This window comes from Protopterus annectens, chromosome 5.part1, assembly GCF_019279795.1.
Source record: "Protopterus annectens isolate FY-2018-M chromosome 5.part1, PAN1.0, whole genome shotgun sequence".
NCBI lineage: Eukaryota > Metazoa > Chordata > Ceratodontiformes > Protopteridae > Protopterus > Protopterus annectens.
Window position 1 is genome coordinate 286476415 of NC_056736.1, and position 23780 is coordinate 286500194.

Sequence of the window (23780 nt, forward strand, 5' to 3'; positions counted from 1 at the left end):
AAAAACTTGTGGATTTTGTTCATTCTTTCGTGGAGGGTAGAGGGTAACTTTCTTGGTCACCAAATGTAAAATAAATAAATCTTTGGTTACCAAGTGTGATTCCTGAATGAAAGCAAAATGTGCTTTATGTAACATTAAACATTTTTTGACACTACTCCTTTTCATGGGATTGTTCAACCCATTGACATTAATAGATATAATGTTAAATACTGTCATTTGATGGAGACTGCTATAAGTAAAACTGAAAAGTCCTTTCCTTGAGTCATTATGACAGATGCACTTTTTAAAACTATGGACAATTTAAAAACAATAAAACTATATATTTTAACCTTCTGCATGGATAAATTAAATCCAGGATTACTATAGCTCTCATAGAAGCCATAAGCTAGTCCTCTCCTGACATCTAGTGGAAATTCTTAGCTGCTGCAAGTTAATAGCAAGCAGAAGGGAAACTGCCTGTACATTAAAAACATACAAAAGGAAAATATATTTATTTATTGAGATTTGTTAAACGGGTTGGTCCAGCTGGACTTGTGGCCCATTTTCAATGGACACCCAGGCAGAAAAGCTCCATACATAAACAAAGTACAGAAGTTCAAACTTTAGAATAAAAAAAAAGTGAAACAGAAATTTGTTGTACAATAAAGTTAAAAAATAGAATAGAAATGCATGCACATGCTTTTTACAGAGAAACAATATATTTACATATATAGAAAGAGTTTTGTCAAATAGTATTGATTTAGTAACTTTAGTATGAATCCAAAATAATGGAGTACTTTGAAGAAAGGGGAGGGAGTAAATGAGGTATAATGGAGGGGAGCTTAAGTTGGGGCTTGACAAGGGCAAATTTTGAAGTTAAGTAGATGAAGTTTTAGTTTTTCTTTAAAGTGTGATTGGTGGATGGTGGAACGTATATCTGCTGGAAGTTTATTCCAAGCTTGGGCAATTGAGTGTTTATATCTGAGCTTGCCTGCAGTTTTTTGGGGTTGGTAGATGTGCAGTAGTTGCTGATTAGAGGTACAGAGAGTCTGAGGTGGGGTGTACATAGAGATGAAGGAAGAGAGAGCAGGACAGGATGAAGGCTTATAAAGAATAAAGTGTAACATCTGAAGTTTAGATAGTAGTAGCAGTAGTTTGGGTAATTCAAGCCACTGGAGTGAGTTTAGGGCAAGACAGTGATGTTAATTGTATGGAGACTTGTTGATAAACTTAGCTATCTTATGGTAGGTTTGTTGGAGTTTATTCAAGGTTATGGTTTGAATGTTAGTGAGCACTGAGGCAGCATAAAGTAGGGAGGGGAGGAGTACGGCTTGTGCAAGGGAGAGTCTGGCCTTTGTGGTAAGACATTTTTATCGCGATAAAGTAAACCAAGTTGCTGGTGTGTCTTTTATATGCATTGGAGATTGATGATGACTCCAAGGAGTTGTGTGAGCTTCAGGTTGGATTTTAGTCCTGTTAGAGGATGTGATAGCACAGGTGGATTTGTGGTGAGTGAGAGTTTGGGGAAGAAAGATTGAGTTTGGCCTTTTTGGGGTTGACGGTAAGTAGATTATTGGACAGCCACTGTTCTGTGGATAGAAATGCATGTTGAGTTAGTGTGTGGAGTTCAGAGATATTGTCAGAAATTGAGATGAGGGTTGAGTCATCAGCATATTTGGATGAGGGAGGATTTTTTTTAAGATGTGTAAAGATCTTTGGTAAAGACATTGAATAGGAGGGGACCCAGTATGGAACCTTGTGGTACTCCAGTAGGGACAGGTATAAGTGGAGAAATGGAAGAAAGCCATTTGACAGATTGCTGTCTGCACGATAAGTAACTAGAGAACCAGGTAAGTGAGGAAGAAGATAGATTTAGATTTGCAAGTTTAGATAGCAGTAGGGGATGGGAAACTGTGTCAAACGCTTTGGAAAGGTCAAAGAAGAGACAAGATAGGAGTTTAGGGCATCGGCAGTAATGCAGGTGAAAGATAAGAGGGCAGTGGTTGTGCTGTGGTTGGGACGGAAACCATGCTGCGTGGGAGTGAGAAGGTTGTGATGGAGGAGGTGGTTGAGAAGCTGCGAGTGTATACATTTTTCAAGAATCTTAGAAAGGGGGGAATAAGATGGCTTTGGGACAGTAGTTAGATGGGTCTGTAGAGTTTCCACCTTTATGCAGGGGAGTAGTGAAGAAGGATTTCCATAGAGTAGGGACAGTGGATTCCTGAATTGATCTATTGATTAGAATAGATACCGGATAGGTAATGGAGTCAGCAGCAAATTTGAAGAAGGTAGGAGGTAGGTTATCAGTGGAGGGAGAGCAATGTTTGAGCTTTTGAAGAAGAGATCTAATGTAGAGGTAGGGACTGGATGTAAAGAGAGTAGATTATATTATTACTCTGAGGGTTGGGAGGGGTTGGCAGAGAAGTAGTGTTAGAGGTGTTAGGGTATGAGTGTTTGGATGGTGTCAGTAAAGTGTTTATTGAGGAGGAGGAGCTGTTTTCAGAGGGGATAATTTTGGGTAAGGGCAGGGTGTAGAGGGGGTGCCAGAAGTAAGGATTCTATTTAGAGTTGACCAGAACTTCAGAGGGTTTGATTTGCTATTTAGCTATACAGAGTTATAGAAGGACTTTTAGCCATTATTTGTTTCTTAGTAAGATTCCTGCTATGCCTATATTTATGTAGAAGAGGTAGTTCCTTTGTTTTAATCCAGGCTTTCCAAGTACTATCTCTTTTGTGCATAAGGCATCTGGTTTCTGATAGCCAGTGAGCATGATTGAATTTTATTCTAATCTTCCTAGAAGGAGCAAGGGAGTTTAGGGTATTCAGGAAGTTACTATTGAACATGTTGACTGCCTCACTGAGAGGGATTTGTCTTAGGATGGACCAGTCTATGGTAGAAAGAGTGGAGTTGAATTGGGATATATTAAAGTTAGAGTTTTCAACAATCCCTGTAAACTTGGGGTTTGGGGAGTTGGGTGGTGTATCTTAGGACAGTGGTGGGGTATTGGTCACTAAGGCAGTTCGATAAGGTAGTGAGGTTGTGGTAATGGTGGGGGGAGTTGGTGAGTATCCAGTCTATTATGGAAATGGAAGATGAGTTTTTATGGCGATGGTTAGGGGAAGATATCAGTTGATGGAAACCATGCAGGTTGATACTGAGTTGTGGAGAGTCAGTTTTAAAGTTTGGACCAATCTAGGTTGACATCTCCCAGGATGATGGTTTTGTAGGGTAGATTTTGGGAGAACCAGTATAAGATATTCTCTAAGGTGGACAAATTATTCCCAGGAGGGATGTAGATGGAAGCAACAGCAAATTTCTTATGAGGATTAAGGTGGCAGTTAAGGATGATACGTTCAGCTGGGTGGAAGTCAGGGATGGGTGTGGGGAAAGATGATAGGTTGAGGCTACACCACCCCCTTTTTTGGGATTCTGTCACAACAATAGATATTATAGCCTGGTGGGAGAATTTCATTATTACTGGTGTGTGGCTTAAGTCAGGTTTCAGATAAGGAAAGGATGTGAGAGGTTGTATGGGATATCCAGGTATGGAACTCATTGATTTTTTTTGGTTAGGCTTTGAATATTTAGAGAGTATATTTTTAGGTGCTTGGCTAAGGATGAGTTTATTGTGTTAGGCTGGTTGAGGGTGTTTGAAGAGGGAGGGGATATAGAAGTAAGAGATGTATGTGATTATGTTGAGAGGGAGAGGGGCCAGGGTTGGGGTAGATGTCCCCATATATGAGTAAGCTATTGCTGGGAAGAGAGAGGAAAGTAATATATAGATGTAGTTTGGGTTTAGGTTTATTAGTGGGTGGGAGGATTTGTGGTCTACCCAATTTATGAAGACAGGAGGTGGAGAGGTTGAACTTGGCTGGGGAGATATTAAAGAAGGGTGTAGATGAATGAGCATTATAGGAGTAGGAGGAGGGAGAGCATAACAGTGGATAGGAAAGGTGTGTGTGATAAGAGGTGAGAGCAAAGAGGAGGAGTGTGGTGGTAATAATATAAGGTGTTGCATTTTTGGATGAGGGTAGAGGGGTTGTGGATAGGGTAATAGTTCAGGGAAGGAAGTGATGTAAATTTAGTTTGACAGGAAATTGTATGTTAGTGGATGATGGTGAAGGAATTTTAAGTTAAATTTGGCAGAAAGTTTGTCAGTGGATGATGGGGAAGGAAGGGGAAGGGAGTGGATGGTATAAAAAAAAATTGTTATGGGGATAGGGTCGCAGGTCTACACCCACTGGTAAAAAGTAAATAATCGGTCACCAGCAGAATATTAGCAAGAGAAGCAGGACAGACTAGGCAGGAAGCCCTGTAAAGGTACAACGTAGTAGAGGAGCCACAGTTAGTGGGTACAGATTTACAAGTTAAGTGAGAGTATGAGAGGGAAAAAAATGAGGACTAAACAAAAACATGAGACTACTAGGAAGACCGAGAGAAGGTAACAGAGATATGAGAGGATGAAATATAAGGTTGGGAAAAGACAGCAAGACTAGGTTCAAGGTTAGGGCTAATACAGGGGCAAAGAGAAGAGTTAACGTAAGAGCAAAGGAGGAGGTTTTCTTATTGGCAACTCAGAGAGCAAATTCAAAGTACCTTACAAGGAATAAGGCTGTTTTACCCTTATAATCTGTTTATTGCCAAAAGCACATACTTTTTACAATTTCAGGGAGGTTGCTTAGTTCACAAATTTGCAAGACCGCAGTTTTAAGGAGCCGCGAGTAGTATTGGATATCCAGGGGGCAGAATGCAAAGGTCATTTAGAGCAGAGGAGGATGATATCTTTGAATAGAGAGAGAGGTTAAAAATTTGATTTAATATACTATGTATGCATGAACTAAGAACATACAGCTATATACAATTTCTTAATTTTTTTTTTATCTAAACAGAGTAAGATAAATTCATTAATCCTAATAATTATTTGTTACTATGAGTAACTACAGGACTATGTCATTAAGGCAGACAGGAAAAAAGATGCATTTAAAACTGTCGCTGTCAGAAATAGATTTGTAATTCTTATTTAAATGTAATGTAGTTCATATTAAATCACTGCTTGCAGTAAACATATGTTTTTAAGACTTTTTAGATAAAAATAATCGCTAAATGAATGAAAATAGTTCAGATGATCATTCTTGAATCTGATTGGCTGTTAGATTTCAGGGAAAAGAAACAGGTTCAAAGGTCATTGCTACTTCCTGAAATACATCCCAGATTGTTTCTCAGGAGTCTGAAAGCTAACTGAAGCCTTTAGAAGCTCAAGCTTATCACAAAAGTTATCAAAATTCCATCAAAAAAGTAAGTAGGTGGGGATTTTCTAGTGAAGTGAAGCTTTTAAACATAACTTGTTTTCTAGTGAAGTGAAACTTTTAAACATAACTTGTGTCTTTCGGCTTTTCCCGGTTAGGGGTTGCCACAGCGGAACTCCGGTCCGCTAATGACTGGCAGTAGATTTTTATGTGCCGAGTTGCCGGCCCTGACGCACAACCTTCAATGAAGGTATGCCCATTCACGCATGTCTCTACACAGAAGATGCTCTAGCTGGGAATTGAGCAGCACAGCGTCTTACTGTGAGGTGACAACGCTACCGCAGCACCACCACCAAAGATTTAAACATAACTTGTAAAATTATGAATATTTAAATTAAAGGCTCCAAATTACCAACCATACACAGCTGTAAGGTATATTGGCTAATTGGAGCACATTGCAGAATTTAATTTTTGTAGTAAATGTATAGATAATAATAAAATGTCACCACTTCCTTTTTAAATACTTAAAAGTAACACAGTAAGCATTCCTCCTGTAGTAATTAAATGCTATGACACTAGGCCTAAAACAGAAAGGGAAGGCACATAACATGATGAAATAAGATAGGATACGAGAGAAATATATATAAATATATGAAATGAGCGAGTGATTTTATACCATTTCACTAGCGCTATGTCATGCATATATAAAGAGATAAAAGTATAAAATAGTTTGTGGTTGGATAAGATTTTGATAATTTAGCATTGTTGTGGAAAAGATAATATGAGAGAAAAAGTTCCATTACCTTCTGTGTATGATTCCACATTATTTAGAAGGGAGAAAAGAAAACTTGCATGAAATGTGAAGTTATGTATAATGATTTGTCTCTGGATTTCTTTTTTTCTTTAATAGTCCACTCATTTTTTTAAGCTTTTCTTTTTAAGTTCATTGAAGAATCCATGGGTTCAGGTTTACTTAAAAAGGTTATTTTTTCGACAAATGTGGATGCTTCTTTGAGAGAGTCAAAAGTTTTATTTCCTTCTGCCAGGAATATTCTTGTTATTGCTGGGAATATGAGTTGTGCTTTGATTATTCCTTTTATAATGTTTTTATTAGAGGGGGCACATGTTCTTCTTTTGGACATTGCAAGGAGTCAGTGTCAAACCAGATAGTTTGGTCACCAGTTTTTAATGGAGCAAGGGACCAGGCAGATGTTCTTCATCTCACATTGCTGCAGTCCTTACATATGGGTAGTCCGCTGTCCTCGGTCGGCCCGAATACCAAAGTATTAGGCTGACGTCGGTCAAGGCGCTTAAAACTGACATCAGGACGTCAGGGTACAAAAGCGCATGACCGACGTCATTTCCTCAGTCTTTTTTGCTGCATGGTCCGATGCAGAAGCAGCGTTGCAAGTGCCGTTCGGCGTTCTGAAATTTTTCGAATTCGGAGTTTCAGACCGAATCCAAGTTGGCTAAGTACCCCGTTGGGGAATATTTTGTTTTTTTTCTTGCCTCGGTGTTTTACTGGATGTCAGAAAAAGTGAATAACTGTATTTCTTGTGGGAAACAGATACCGCATAGGGATTATCATTCTTTGTGTATTCCTTGTTTGGGGCCTGAGCACGACGTTGTTGGGTGTCGCTTTTGTGCTAGGTTCAATAAACGCACTATTAGCGAAGGTTAGATTGTGCTAGGCTGGTCTTTGGGAAGCGGTGCAATTATAATATGCCGTCGGATTCTCCGGCCGCTTCTGAAGAAGTGCAAAGACAAAGCAGTTAAACCCAGGCAAGATGAGTCGTCCGTTCTGGACGCCGGTTCTTTAGAGCTTCAGTGGAACCGGTGGTTCCGCGGAGACTTCTCTGGAGTCTCAGGGGGAGACTTTGATTTTGCAGGAGGTGGTTTCTCAGGAGGCAGGTCAGGCTGAAGGGGCTTCTCAAGTTACTGTACTCCCTCCCTTCCTAGGGTGGTTAGGCCTTCTCCTTCTGTTTCCAAGGCTTCTCCCAGAGGCAGGCCAGTTTTAGCTTCTGTTGGTGTCACTCCTAGTTCAGCAGGGTCTGTGCCTAAGAAGCACATGCTTAAAATGGCAGAAGATTTGATTACTCTGATTAGAGGTTCTTTGCCCCTCCTGATAAGAGGCCTAGGGTGGAGCCAGAGTTGGGAAGTTTTGAGCAGGCTTGGATGTTTCAGAGTCTTCAGCTGAAGACTTGCAGGAGTACTCTCCTTATTCTGATTCTGATGCAGATGATTCCACTCCTTCTGCTTCTCCTCCAGAGGATTTTTCTTTTCAGAGACACTTCATTCTATGAGGGAACATTTTAAGTGGTAAGGACAGGACTTCACTGATTCTAGGAAAAGGCTTAGGAGTTTTGCTGTTACCCCAGCATAGGCCCTTGGCTATACCCCTGTTCTGGATGTTGTGGAAGATGTGTTTGCAGAGGCTTCACTTAATCCTGATTCTCTGCCTCCTGCTCCTGTTAAACCGGATAGGTATTACAGGGTGCCTGAGGCTCATAAATATCTTTATAAGAGTCCTAGGACCCAGAAACTATTAGTCAGGGACCTAAGGGTGTCAAGGCCTCTGTTGTAAAAATCCGGTTCCTCTAGATAAAGAAGCCAGAGCTTTGGATAGATGGGGAAAGAAGGTCTATACATCTTCTACCTTAGCTATGAGGGCTTTGAATTGCCAGTTTCATATGTTGAAATATCAAAACTTTCTTCTTTCTCAATTGAAGTCTAAGGTGGATGCTCTGGCGGAAGGCATTGAGTGTAAGAATTACAAGATTTGGTGCATGTCTCTGAACAGGTGGGTAAGCATTCATTACAGTGTGGTTTTGATGCTGTGCAGGCCTCGTCTAGGGTGGCTGCCACTGGCTCAGTTCTTCGCAGGCACGCCTGGCTGAAGGATCAGAATTTATCTGACCATGTTAAGACAAGGATTTTGGATGCTCCTTTGCAGTCTGATGTGTTGTTTGGTTCACCTGTGGAGTCAGTCTTGAAGAAAATGGAAGACAAGGCTAAGTCTATGCAGGCTGTTAAAGATTTTTTGCAAGTTCAGCCTCGAAGTTTAGTAGGAATTGGCCTGCTAAGGGGTGGGCGTATCCTTCTTATGATTCTCAGTCTAGGGGTAGATCTAGGCGTGGTAGGGGCAGAGCTCAGAGTTCTTTCAGGCCTAGAACAGGGAGTTCACCTGCACAATCTTCGGGTGAGGGCAGGGGCCAGTCCTTTCGTAAACAGGCCCAATGACCTACTTTTTCAGCTGCCAGATCCTTCTTGCCTGGTGGCACCTTTGGGAGGAAGGTTAGCACTCTTCAAGGAAAATTGGATGTTGATTACCCAAGACAAATGGGTATTGGATATCATACACCAGGGTTACAAGTTTTATTTCCATACCTTGCCTCCTTTCTAAGGCATGCGGACGTTCCTCCTCAGCAAAGACTAGAGGCTCGCAAACAAATTTCTCTACTACTTCAAATAGGGGCCATACAACCGGTCCCTCTGCCAGAAGTGGGCCTAGGATTTTATTCTCGCCTGTTTCTAGTACCAAAGAAAGGAAACACGTGGAGACCAATTTTGGATTTATCTATCCTCAACACATATCTGGACATTCCCAAGTTCAAAATGTTGGCGTTACAACAGCTTTTACCTCTGCTGGGCAAAGATCACTGGATGGTGACTCTGGATCTCAAGGAGGCTTACCTTCATGTTCCTATCAGGCCCAGTTGCAGGAAGTATCTGCGTTTTGGGCTGGGACTTCACATTATCAGTTCTCTGCATTGCCCTTTGGCTTATCTACTGCCCAGAGTGTTCACGAAGGTTCTGGCTCCAGTGGTAGCTTTCTTCAGGCTAAGAGGAATACAGATCTATCCTTATTTGGACGATTGCCTGATTCTGGCCCAAGAAAAGGACGAACTTCTTCATCATTTACAGTATGTGATGGCAGTGTTAAGATGCCTGGGGTATTCTGTGAGCGAAATAAAGTCAGTCTAGTACCCTCTCAGGACATGTGCTTTCTGGGTGTGAGACTGAATACAGCATCCCAGATGGCCTTTTGACCCCGGACAAACAAAAGAATCTTTCTCTTTACTTCCACCAGTTGTCTCGTCAGTCCAGGCTGACTGCAAGGACAGTCCTTCAAGCCTTGGGGTTCATGGCATCTTGTATTCTGGTACTTCCCAATGCCAAACTGCATATGAGGAAGCTACAATGGTATCTCAAGAATGTATGGACACAGCACTGCCAAGATTTGGACACTGTCATTCAGATAATACCTTGCATTCAAAAGGAATTTTTGTGGTGGGCTCAGGAATGTCACCTAAACAAGGGACTCTCTGTGACCCGGCCAGAGGCGAGTCAGATTTTAACGACAGATGCCTCAGACAAAGCTTGGGGAGCTCATCTAAATGGAAAATGGGTACAAGACACGTGGCCTGCCAGACTTCAACATCTACATATCAACTTGAAGGAGATGTTAGCAGTCCAATTTGCATTGATAGCTTTCAAGGATTTACTTCTTCCAGGGCAGGTGTTGATTCAAACAGACAACACAACTGTCATGTGATACATCAACAAGCAAGGGGGAACATTCTTATCCTCTATGCAGACAAGCAATGATTTTGTGGGAGACTGCTCTCAGTTTACAGCTAAATCTTCAGGCAAGGTTTCTGCCAGGGCACAGAACTCCTTAGCAGATGTGTTGAGCAGACAAATTATGGATCCCCACGAGTGGAAATTGGATCCTCATGTATTTCAGAGATTGACAGTGTTATGGGGAACTCCAGACATAGATCTGTTAGCTTCTCCACTTAATTACCAGCTGCCAAAGTTTTGCACAAAAGGTTTCATCCCACAGCTTGGAAAGTGGATGCTCTCTCATTCAATTGGAGCAATCTTCACGTGTATGCCTTTCCACCTCTGCCTCTCCTCCCAAAGGTACTGCTGAAGGTCAGACAGGACAAGCCAAACATGATTTTAATAGCTCCAGATTGGCCTCGACAGCACTGGTACCCATTACTGAGAAGTCTGGTACAGGAGCCTTCATGGCCTTTGCCTTGATTCCTCACCTGCTGTCTCAGGAGAACAGTCATTTACTCAATGTCAAACTTCATTCTCTACATCTGACAGCCTGGCATATTCTGTTTTAAACCCTGGAGGGTCTCAGCTTCCACAACAAGTTTTGAATGTTATTTTGGAGGCCAGAAGGCCTAGTACAAGGAAAGTTTACGCAGATAAATGGAGGAGATTTTTATTTTGGAGTACAGCAAAGGACTTTGATGTTTCTAAACCTAATTTAAGTGTTAGCTTCAATACCTTACTGAGTTATTGGACAAAGGTTTGTCCTTCTCCTCTATAAAGGTTCTTGCTGCAGCAATTTCTGCTCACTATGACTGTGACCCACCATTATTTTCTCAGCCTTTGTTTAAGCAATTCCTTAGAGGGGCAAAGAATATAAGACCCCCGTAGAGCTCCTACTCCTGCTTGGGATCTCAATTTTGTGTTGGACAAACTCACTCTACAACCTTTTGAGCCTGCAGCATCGGCAGAGTTGAAATATTTATCATGGAAGACTGCTTTTTTGTTGGCCATTACCTCTGCGAGAAGGGTTTCTGAATTACAGGCCCTTATGGCAGTTGAGCCTTTCTTAATTTTCCACAAGGATAGGGTGTCTTTCCGTACTAACCCTTCTTTTATGCCTAAAGTGGTTTCTAGTGTGGCTTTAAACCAAACTATTCATTTGCCTACTTTTTATGCAAACCCCCAAAATAAAGGGGAAAGGATTTTGCACACTTTGGATATACACAGACAGTTGCGATATTATTTGAGCAGAACTAAAGGGTTCAGGCAGTCTCAGCAGTTGTTTGTTTCTTTTGCTTTGGGTTCTCAGGGCAAACCTGTTTCAAAACAAACTATTTCTAAGTGGATTGGTTTTTGTATTGCTTTCTGTTATTCCCATCATGGTAAGGAGATTCCAGCTGGGATTAGGCCTCATTCCACTAGGGCTACTGCTACTTTTACAGCTTTTTAAGGGGTGGCTACTAAAGATATTTTGGAAGCAGCTACTTGGAGTTCAGTGCATACTTTCTCTAAGCATTACCACCTTCCACTTTACTCTAAATCTAGGGCTGGATTTGCCACTGCAATTTTACAGGGCATGTTGGCAGCTCCTAATGCTTTATAGTTTGCCATCCTCCCTTACCTCTGCTTTGGGATTCTACCCATATGTAAGGACTGCAGCAATGTGAGATGAAGAACATAGTACAGTTTTGTACCTACCATAAATGTAGATGTTCGAAGATCCACATTGCTGCAGTCCTCCCTCCTTCCCCTCTGTTGTTGAAGGTGGTGGTGTGGTTTGTGTTGTACATATTGTAAATAGTGCACGGGTGGTTGGTTAGGTTTTGCTGGTTTTTGGCTTTGGCCTTTCTTGTTAGGGCCTTCTGACATCTGGGGCAAGAAAAGACTGAGGAAATGACGTCGGTCATGCGCTTTTGTACCCTGACGTCCTGATGTCAGTTTTAAGCGCCTTGACCGATGTCAGCCTAATACTTTGGTATTCGGGCCGACCGAGGACAGCGGACTACCCATATGTAAGGACTGCAGCAATGTGGATCTTCGAACATCTACATTTATGGTAGGTACAAAACTGTACTTTCCTAAACAAGGTTTTTGTCTTGAGTGGAGATAAATTTAGAATAATAGATCTTGGACGGCTTTTATTACTGGATACAGAAGTTGTAGTTAAAGACCTGTGTGCCCTTTCTGTCCCAAAGGATAGTACTTCGGGTAGGTTTAAGATTTTTAGGAATCAAAGAAGTCAGGAAATTAATCATATTGTCCTCTTCCATCTGCTCCGGGATGGCATAGATTCTTATATTGTTTCTCCTGAGTCTGTTCTCAGTGTTGTCCATCTTTTCAATGAGTCTGGTGTTTTCTTGAAGAAAGTCTGTTTTTCTCTTTCTATTAACATGTAGTCTATATCTCTTACAGAATCTTCCAAAGCAGCAATCTGGGCAGTAAGTTTTGCTGTTTGGTGGTATCTTCTTTTATATTGTCCAATTTTAAGTTTAATTTGTCTGTTTTACCCACCAAGTCTTGAACTCTAGTAAGAATTGCCTGTATTTCTTTTTTCACTGGAGTTTCTTACTGAGAAAACTTGGAGCCGCTCTTCTTCCTTCGTGAACGTGGTTTGTGTCCCATCTATTTGAAAGCTTGACAGGAAAATATGAAAATGTTAGCTTAAAAATTAAACCAACATGTAGCTTACAACTTCCAGAATCTGAGTTTAGTAGTTTCAGGTCTTTGTTGATGAAATTGAAAAAAAAAATCCTGTCGGGAAAAAATTTAAGACTGCAGAGCTCAAGAACTCTCATGCTTTCAGCTTGCCATCCAAGCCCAGCATGAATTTTCTGAAGGGTATGAATTCTGAAACTCAAATGTCTGTCATTATGTTCTAACATCAGTCTTGAATGATTTGCCACTACTTTTGCTAAACAACCACAAATTTTTGAAAAATGGACCAAATGTACGAGGCAAAAATCTGGGCATTCTGCAAAAATCTGTACACCTGAGAGGAGTGCTGTGTCTGTCTGTGTCTGTGTGTGTGTGTGTGTGTGTGTGTGTGTGTGTGTGTGTGTGTGTGTGTGTGTGTGTGTGTGTGTGTGTGTGTGTGTGTGTAAAAGTCCTCATAAACACTGCATTTAATAACAAGATGTCTTAAACCAGCTTTGTTGATAGGAAGTAAGAAAGCATAGCTTATAGGAAGTAAAGAAGCATAGCTACAGTATACAGTATTATGTTTTTCTTTTTTTATTGGAAGTGTTTCTAAAGTGTTTTATATGCAAAGAAAAGTAAAATAAATACTAGGCTGAGGCAAACACTTGACTAAGTGACATTTAATAAGAACTATATGTACATGTTTCGACTTGCATACAAATTTGATTTAAGGGCAGACTAAAAAATGGAACTCACCCTTAACTCGGGGACTGCCTGTACTTAATGTTACAGATGTTGACTTGCCCCCCCCACCCCTTTTTTTTTTAAATGTGCTTCATAGGTTGGATACTTAGGCAACCTCCTTGCTCATCCTCATCGATTTCAGTATTTACTGTGGGTCAGAGATTCTTTGCTAATTATGTTTGAGTGTTTCATGTTAACAGATAATGATTTGAAGTACTGTAACATGAGACGTTTCTCTTGATAAGATTTAACTTCTTTTGATTGGGTTTGTGAAACTTCTGAGTGTGTAATTTTGTATTTTTTTATCTGAAACAGGAGATACTCTTCACACCATTAAACGAGCTTTGGAAGCTAAAGAGATGGCACGACAAGATCTGAGAGCGCAACTTGATGAAGTAGAAAAAGAAACCAGGTCTAAGTTACAAGAAATTGACATCTTCAATAATCAGCTGAAGGTAAGTTTTCTGATGTAGTTATACAAATGCATGTGTAGACACATGCACTTGTATACATTTGTGTTTTTATGGTCAGTACAGTTCCAACAAGAAGCCATGACTGATTCTGTTTTGTATATGCTCTGACGGCTGATGTTACTGTTATGACCAGACACATTTAGGTCTTCACCTCTTGGTGTTTTTGCATGCAGCAACTTTGGTGTCCTTTATCCTTCTTCACCATTCATATTATTGTCAAGTGGTCTTTTCTTGGTCTTCCTCAAAATTTAACTTTACGCATTAACCTATAGTAGTAGTCATTACATTGTGGGTACTATGCAGTCATTATGATTATTACTGCTTTTGTTTAATTTGACTTGATAGTTATAAAGATGGTAGAGAATTTGGGAAGAATTGACTCCTTTCTTACCACACTATAGCCTTAAAAGAAAACTCCACTGTAGAACTCAAAAAAACATATTTTTTTCATTGTATCGTTGTTTTTGAGCTATTTTAATGCCTCAAAATCACTCCAGTGCTTCTTTTACAATTTTAATGTGTCTCTGTCAGAATGGCGGATGATGGGGCCTGCCTTGGTAACGTGATCTTGTTTTCTTGCTTTCATTCCTTCTTCCCAGAATACATTTCAAGTCCTCTTTGTATGACTTGTGCTAGACATAAGGAAGTGGTGCTGTCTTTTTCATGCCTTTAAGATAGAATGGCAGGACTGTGGAAGCAGTGTCATCTAAACACACCTTCTGTAACAGAGCTGCTTCTCTGTTTACCTGACTGAGCCTCATTTATGTGTTTGTCAGAGCTTGTTCTATGCTATAAATAGCTGTTAGCTACTTTCAGCAAAAGAAAGTAGATAAATAACAGTTTTTTGTAAGAGGAGTCTTTTGTAGTTTTAAAAGATTTGACAAACCCTTCCCCACACTCTTATGCCGAGGTGTGAAAACTCTCACTGCAGTAAATGATCCTTGCTGTGCATTTACAACTGACAAGTAGTAGGACTCTTTAACTTAGCCTGTCTGCTACTTCCCAATGCCTTCAGTGGAAGGATTTTTCTCTCTCATGAATTGTTGTTGTGTCTTTCGGCTTTTCCCGATTAGGGGTCGCCACAGCGGAACTCCGGTCCGCTAATGATTGGCAGTAGATTTTTACATGCCGAGTTGCCGACCCTGACGCACAACCTTCAACAAAGGTACGCCCATTCACGCATGTCTCCACACAGAAGACGCTCTAGCTGAGAATCGAACAGGACGTCTTACTTGATGCAGACTTAAAATGTGTTTTACTAGTTCCTCAATTGTTTCTGTCCTGTTCACCCTCCTTTATTCTATTTCATATTTATTTATACTTTCATGACCAGGAAAGTGAACTGGTTCCCGGACCCGTTTCAGCCACAACTTGGGTTACATTGGCAAAGATAACAATTATTAAATGCACTTAGCAATACAAAGAAAAAAAAATACTGACATAAAGACATTGACCAAGATTGCATGTGCAAACACGTAGCTAATGTGTGACAGTGACCTAGTAAATCATTTTTGCAGCATTTACTAGAATGTATACATCAATAATGTTTAACTATACTGTGTTGTACACATATTGTGCGCACACACACACACACACACACACACACACACACACACACACACAGCGTAATATTTGTGTGTGTATGTATAAAGTACATGTACAAAAGCATATGAGAGAGGGTGTGTGTGTGCATTTAAACACAGGTAAGTACTTATGATTTCCTTTTCTTAGTGTCACCTGACTCTCCCTCTGTAGTTCTGGGCTGTGTGTGTGGGGGGGGTTGAAAATGATAAATGCATTGATACTTTGGTTCATAGGTAGGTACTAGACTATTGGCCCTAGGGCCTATACAAGTCTAGCCAAAAATGTACCCTGGCTTTCGCCACCCAAGAAAATTATTTTCCTGTGCCCCTGTCAAGCAGAACCACAGAAGTGATCCCTGGGGTGAATTTCCTATTACCCATCCAATCATCAAGATTTTTCTTGAAGAGTGCTAATGAGGTGCTCTGTTTGACATAGGTAGTCTGTTCCAGAGCATGGGAAGTCTCTGGGACAGGAATCTATCCCTCCAGCATATTCTGTTTATTGTGGTGACAAGGTTTAGGTCCCTAGAGCATGTAGCTCGGAGGGATTGGGATTTCTTTAAGTGGAGCATGATCAACAGCTCTGGGTTTGACATAGCTTTGTATGTTAGGCAGAGATCGCTTCTGAGTAGGCGATATGCGACGGAGTAAAGCTGGAGTTTTTTGAGATGGTCTGCGTAAGGCATCTGTTTGAGGCCAGTAATCCTCTTTGTGAGGTATTTTTGCGGCCTTTCCAGTTGTAGATGTCTTGTGAGGTACATACCAAAAGGGGCGTTTTACTCTATAATGGGTCTGAGTGATGAGTACAGGGGAACGATGACCTCTTTTTTTCTGGATGAGAAACCTTTTGTGATGAGGTGTGCCATGTAGAAGGATTTCCTGACCACTTTGGCGATGTGATTATCAGAGGAGAGACTACTGTCCACCTGTGTCCCAAGGTCTCTTATCACACTTTCGGTGTTAAGTAGACTACCGCCTATGTGGTAGTTCATGGTTACAGCATTTTTACCAAAGGGAATGACAGTGCACTTTTTGGCATTGAGCTTGAGACCATGTCTTTGACACCAGGCATCTGTCTCAGTGAGGCCCTTTTGTAGGATGTCCACATCGTTAGGAGTTTCAATTATGGCTCCTAGTTTGCAGTCATCTGTGAATTTAGTTAGCCAAAGACCTTCTGTGTTAGCCTGTACTTCAGAGAAGTAGATTCCAAACAGGAGAGGACCCAGGACTGGAACCCTGTGGTACTCCACTTGTCACTGGTCTGAAGTCTGATTTGGAGTCTGCTACTTTCACAGTGTGGGTTCTTTCAGTAAGCCAGTTGTCAACCCGTCTTGTGACATAGGGATTTATACCTAGTTTAGTGAGTTTATCTATAATCCCAGAGTGGGGGATGGTGTCGAACGCCTTGGTGAGATCTAGATAGGCTGTGTGAACCACCTTACCCTCATCCATGACCTTGGTGACTACTTCAAAGAAGTCTATCAGGTTTAGGAGACGTGATCTGCCTTTTACAAACCCAAACTGTGTGGGGTCCAGGGTTTGGAGATCTCCAATGTCTTTGTTTATGAGTTCCATGATGATACGTTCCATGGCCTTTACAAGAAATATTATTTTCTGACTTTTCTCTAAATGTCACAGAAATCTTTTAATACTATATTTAAGTTGTCTTACCATATAAACTATTATAAGTAACATTTAAAGCTTAGCATTTCAATACTGTGTTGCTGCTTATGTAAATTTGTCAAAAGACTTGAAAATTGCCTTTGAACCCATTACTGATCTAATTGCTTTGTTTTGCTGTGAAAGGGGGGTGTGTTACGTTCTCCTCCCATGTGCAATAAAACAATGGAAAATAGCTCCACAGCTTTGTCTTTTTTTTATATCAGCTGCTGTGTTCCTGATCTTAGCAGGATTAATTGCCCATATAAGATTGACAGCAGTACCTGACAAGGTAAGCTACAGATTTAACTGTGTCTATGATGTCACGCAGGTGGAGATGAATTTCTCTGCAAAGTATGTGAGAAGCTGAGTTTTAAAAAAAAAAAAAAAAAAAGTGGGCTTTCCCTTCCTTAGACTCCAGTGCAAGGAAATAAAAGATTTTCTTTGTGTTTCACTGTTGCAGTCATCGCACTTGGGTTATCTGCTTGCAGGTAGCCCTCAGTCGGCCCGAATACCAGAGACTTAGTATTTCTTGTTAAAGCTGGAAGCAAATGGAGCTAAAGGCAGAAAAAGAATAATCCAAACTGTTTTATTGTAAGCGCTTTCGGCTCGGACCTTTCCAAGCCTTCATCAGACAAAACAGTGAACTACATTCAACAAGCATTTCAATTTTAACATCAATTAAAACATTAATTAGTATTTAAAGCAAAATGCTTTGCAAATATACCTTCATGACACTTAATCTCAAAAACATGAGAAATGACATTTAAAAAGTAAAAATCGATCAACTAAAAGTGAGAGATTCATCGGTTGCTGTCGCTCCAGGACTGACGTCAGGTAGTCAGGGGTATAAAAACAGACAGTCTTTGTAGCCAAGGAGCCCGAAGCAGAAGCAGTTTGCAAGTGCCGGTCGGCCGCTACTTGAATTTTCGTTTACGCATTGAATTATCCTGAAATCTTCTAAAGCCAAGTACCGCATTGGGTATCCATTTTTCTTGCTATAACCGATGTCAGAAAAAGTTAACAATTGTCTTGCCTGTAGAAAGCAAATACCTCACAGAGATTTTCATTCTTACTGCATCACCTGCTTAGGCCCATACCATGACGTCCCTCGCTGTCGATTTTGTGCCTTGTTTAACGCCCAAACCATTCGTCATCAGGCTATCTTTGTCACAAAATTCTTTCACTGTCTATCTCCGTATTCTGAATTGGCTTCGGTAAGCCATCCAACTACCGATATTCTGAAAAAACGTAAGGATAAAGACAGAGACAGACCGCATAGGTCCAAAACTGCCGACGATGCTTCCTTTAAGCTAGTCGCCAGTCCGCCGGTACTCAGTGAGATGCCTTCGTAGCCCATGATACCCGCTTCACTGGATTCGCAGGCCTCTACTGAGACCCATTCTGAGTCCAGTATGCCGCGAGACGCTTCTTCCACTATGGAACCTGCGGATGTCTCTACCTTGGATGGGTCTGGAGCCGCTGTGCAGGCACCGGCTTCTGAGGCAGTTCTTTGCTCAACCAATGTTCATATCAAACCGACGACTTCAATTTTAACCAAAACTGCCGAGTTTCTTATGCCTAGAGTTCGCACTATGCCTAGAAAACCGATGACCAAAGCGCATGCCCATGCTCCCATGCCACAAAAACAAATGCTGAGAATGGCTGAAGACCTTATTACGCTGATTAGGAGAAGTCACCCTTCCCCCTACAAAAAGACAAAGAACCCAGTCCCGTTCAGCTTTTGTAGGTCAGGAGTCCGATGACTCTGAGATTTCTGATTATGAAGACATTCCCTTAACTGCCCATGAGGATTCCAATGCAGAGGAATTCATTCCCTCTGACTCCTCTCCAGATGTTTTTTCTTTTGGTGAAACCTTGGATACGTTGAGAGCATTTCCATTGGGAATGCCAAGACTATCCTCAGTCCAAAAAAAGACTCGAGAGAATTTTTAGAGTTGCCTCAGTACAGTCCTTTAGCTATACCCCCTGTCCTGGATGTTGTGGATGATGTTTTTATGGAAACCAATCTTACTCCTGATGCTTTACCTCCTGCCCCTAGGAAGCCAGACAGGTACTACAGAGTACATGATACCCACAAGTTTCTTTTTAAGAATCTACTGCTGACCCAGAGATCATTTCACAGGGGGCCTAAAGGTATCAAGGCTACTACAGCCAACAATCCCACCCCTTCACACAGGGATTCCAGAGCTCTGGACAGATGGTGGAAGAAGGTATATACCTGTACAGCTCTTGCTATTAGGGCACTGAATTGCCAGTTTCACATGTTGAAGTACTAGAAACATATTATGGAACTCGTTAAACAGAAAGTGGCTACTTTTTCAGACTGTGCAGCAAATAAAGAATTACAGGAGCTTATGCACTGCAAGCCAAGTCCGTAAGCATACTTTGCAGTGTGGCTTTGATGCCCTAGAAGCATCTTGCAGGGTAGCAGTCACTGGTTCTGTACTGAAAAGACATGCTTGGCTGAAGGAACAGACCTTGCCAGACCATGTCAAATCACAGTTACTAGACACTCCTTTGAATAAGGACCGTCTGTTTGGCACCAAAGCAGAAGAGGTTCTTAAAAAGATGGAAGAAAAAGCAAAATTTATGCAGACTGTTAAAGTATTCTTAGGTCAACCCCCTAGATTCAGTAGGCATTGGCCTTCAAAACACTGGTCCTTTTCAACCCCCTCCAGGCCTTCTCAAACCAGACCCAGGGGAAACAGACCACCCAGACTACAGTCTCAGGGTATGCAGAGATCTTAGCAATGGAGTGCCCCCACCCCTAAAGCAGGGAGTAGTAAGCCACCTCCTTACAGAAAAAGCTCACAGTGACTTCTTTACTCCACTTCCCAGCCCTGCCCAATTGCTTGTGCCCCTAAGAGGAAAACTTGCTCTTCATGTAAAAAACTGGATGTCCATCACTCAGGGACCGGTGTGTCCTCAACATTGTATCCCATGGGTACAAATTCTATTTCCATTCACTGCCAACCCCAAACAGGTTTCCAGACCTTCCTCCAAACCAGTGGGCAGAGGCTCAAAACCAAGTACTTTTCCTGCTCAATATCAGAGCTATTCAGCCTGTTCCAGTAGAACAGAGGGGTCAAGGATTCTACTCCAGACTCTTCCTGGTACCCATGAAAGAGGGCTCTTGGCGCCCAATCCTGGATCTTTCAATTCTCAACACCTTCCTGGTGGTACCAAAATTCAAAATGCTTACCCTGCAACAGTTTCTTCCTATGCTAGCCAAGGATGCCTGGTTAGTCACCCTAGACTTAAAAAGAAGCCTATCTGCACATCCCCATAAGGGAGTCCTGCAGGAAGTAGCTACGTTTCAGGGCAGGATCTATGCATTATCAGTTCTCTGCACTTCCCTTTGGCTTATCTACTGCGCCCAGAGTATTCCTGGAAGCAAGCTTGGACACAGCTTCGCAGATGGCATTCCTCACTTCAGAAAAGAGAGTCTGTCTGACAGATTACTTCAAACAAATGGCCACCAGAACTCCGCTATCTGCAAGAAAAATACTGCAAGCCCTAGGGTTCATGGCCTCATGTGTACTACTAATTCCATATACAAGACTGCATGTGATGAAACTTCAGTGGTACTTATAGTCTTTGGTGTCAACATTCTCAGACCTGGAAACAGTCATTCCTATCATACCCTGTCTAAGGACAGAGTTCCATTGGTGGGCAGAAGCATGCAACCACAACAAGGGTTTGCCATTTACTCAACCCCAGGCCACCCAGACCCTAACCACAAGACGCATCAGACTGTGCCTGGGGGGGGCTCACATGGCTGGCAAATGTATTCAGGGCCACTGGAGCCCAAGTCAAATTCATCTGCACATCAACCAAAAAGAGATGCTAGCTGTACAGAATGCCCTGACAGCTTTCAGATCCCTATTCTTTACAGGACAACTGCTAATAAAAACAGACAACACCACAGTTGTGGTATATCAACAAGCAGGGGAGAACCAGTTCCTACCTACTCCGCAGATTAGCCATGGCCCTGTGGAACACTGCCTCAGAAATCCAAGTCCATCTACAAGCTCAATTCCTGCCAGGCAAACAAAACTCACTGGCAGACTTAAGCAGAAATCCCCTAGACTCACACGAATGGAAATTGGAGCACAGCACCTTCAACCTTCTGATTCAGAAATGGGGAACCCCAGGGGCAGTATTCTTTGCCTCCTCCTACAACCACCAGCTCAGTAAATTCTGCATCAGGAAATCCTCACAGCAGGGCCTGGAAAGTGGATGTAGATCCTTTCAATGGGAAAAGCTGTCAATCTATGCCTTTTCCCCTCTGCCCCTTCTCTCAAGAGTATTACTCAAGATCAAACAAGACGGGCCAAGGACAATTCTGATTGCCCTGGACTGGCCACACCAGCACTGGTACCCACTCCTGCGCAGCCACCTTGGCACCTACACCAGACCCCAACCCTCCTATCTCAGCAGGCGGGACAGATTTTGCATCTACAACTGCAAACCCTAAATCTTGCAGCCTGGCTTATTCCTTGAATTCTCCACCAGCATCCCTAAGCAAACAGGTGCTGGACGTCATTCCTGAAGCCAGAAGACCCAGTACAAGAAAATCCTATGCTGATAAGTGGAAAAGGTTCTGCTCATGGATCATTCCAAAGGAAAGGACACAACCGTGCCCTCCCTGCCTCTAATCCTGGATTACTTGGCAGATGTACTCCAAAAAGGTCTGTCCTTCTCCTCCCATTAAGATACATGCCTCAGCCATTTCTGCTCATTACAACACTGAGCCACCTCTCTTCTCGTACCCTCTGATCAAACAGCTACTGAGAGGGGCAAACAACTTAAGTCCACCAAGGAGAGCACCCATACCTGCTTGGGACCTCAACTTTGTACTGGAAAAGCTCATGCTTCCCCCTTTTGAACCTGCAGTGTCACAGAGTTAAAATTCCTCTCTTGGAAAACAGCCTTGCTTCTAGCCTTCACTTTAGCTAGAAGAGTGTCTGAGCTACAAGCACTGATGGCTGTGGAACTCTTCATCAGTTGCCATGCTGACAGGGTTTCTCTCAGGACTAACCCTTCCTTTATGCCTAAGGTGGTGTCCAGTGTGGCTCTCAACCAGCCCATCCATTTCCCAACCTTCCTCCCCAATCCTCAAAATAAAGGGGGAAAGGATCCTGCACTCCTTGGACGTGCACAGGCAGCTCATATTCTACCTTGATAGGACTAAGCCCTTCAGGGAATCTGACCAGTTATTTGTCAGCTTTGCAACAGGGGCAGAGGGCAAGGCCATTTCAAAACTATTTCGAAATGGATAGCACCCTGCATCCATTTCTGCTACAAGCCCCATGGGAAACCAACCCCTCAGGGGGACAGAACACATTCCAATAGGGCAGCATCTACCTCTACAGCATTTCTCAGGGGAGTCCCTACCAGGGACATCCTGGAATCTGCTACCTGGAGTTCTGTACACACCTTCACCAAGCATTACCACCTGCCTATCTTTTCCAAATCCAGAGCAGGTTTTGCTACAGCAGTCCTGCAAGGCATACTAGCCAACCCTAATTCTTCCTGACTGCCTCCACCCTTCTTCAGGTTTGGGAATCCACCCAAGTATGATGACTGCAACAGTGAAACACGAAGAACATAGTACAGTTGTGTACACTTACCATAAATGTAGATGTTTGAATGAATTCAGTGTTGCAGTCCTAGTTTCCCTCCCTCCCAGCACCCTGGCTTTCCATTTCTCTCTCCTCACTATGCCTATTACCCACCCCTTCTGGGGTTTTGGTATTGGTATTTGCTTTTTACAGGTGGTGTTTTCCCCCACCATAATTTAGCTCCCTTTTTGGGGGGCTCCTGACATTTGGGGCAAGAAAAACTGATGTAATGGCATCGGCTGCCTATTTTTATTCCCCTGACGTAAGTCCTGGACTGACAGCAGCCAACACAGAAATACTAAGTCTCTGATATTCGGGCCAACTGAGGGCTACCTGAAGGCAGATAACCCAAGTGTGATGACTGCAACAGTGAATACACTCAAACATCTACATTTATGGTAAGTGTACACAACTGTACTTGTTAAAAAGTACAAGCAGGTCTCTGGTACCTACACAGTGCTGAAACCATTTTGTAGGGAGAAAAGAAACCTAACAATTGAGTAACTGTATGAGAGGGTGGATATTGTAGTATTACTAATCACTTGCCATCACAAAGTCTTGACCATGGTGTATGTTGCCCTCCTTACATTTTTGACAGCTTGATTCTCTCTCTCTCTCTCTGACTTTCTGTTCTTTCTCTGCTTGTTAACTTAGTCTTAAACTTTATGACAGGGCTTAACTTTTTATTTTTTGAAGTGATAATGCAGTGGAGATTTTTAAGAGTCCCTTTTACATCAGAGTAATTATGCTGCAACTCTTAACTCCCTAGAAGCTACTTCTATTACCAGTTTGCTAGCTTATAAACTAATGATGTTAAGTTGTCTATCTCGCCCTTCCCTTCATTCTTGCTGGTTGGGTTCGGAGCCGATCTTCGGCTCCGACTCGGCCATCTTCAAAAGCTCGAAAGCTGTATACTGGCTCAAGGCTACCCCATATCCCATGATGCCTGGTGCTATATACCCAGATCTCGTTTGCTGCTTCTGCTGCGAGGTTGTCTACTGGCTCAGGTCATATATTTTCATTATTTAATCATTTTTTGATCATTATTGATAGCTCGTTAGTGTAGTTTGTTTAGACTAGTTAATCCTTAGATATATAGATACTTGTAGTTTTCTTTTTCAAACTTCCCCTATCCCCTCAGAAAACTCGTTTTAGTTAGTTTTCCCCTCACCCTCTCTCTCTTTTCTGAAGTAGTAGCCATTTAAGTTAGAGGCTAACCTATTTTCTAAAAAAAAAAAAAA

General features: G+C 42.0%; 1 protein-coding gene across 1 annotated transcript in view; it reads left to right on the forward strand.

The window, feature by feature from the left end:
* ITSN1 (intersectin 1) overlaps positions 1 to 23780 on the forward strand; it is a 2682533-nt gene that overhangs the window by 830903 nt on the left and 1827850 nt on the right. The window contains exon 13 of the mRNA XM_044072770.1: positions 13492 to 13631. Coding sequence (XP_043928705.1) covers positions 13492 to 13631 — 140 coding nt within the window. The remainder of the gene's footprint in view (positions 1 to 13491; positions 13632 to 23780) is intronic.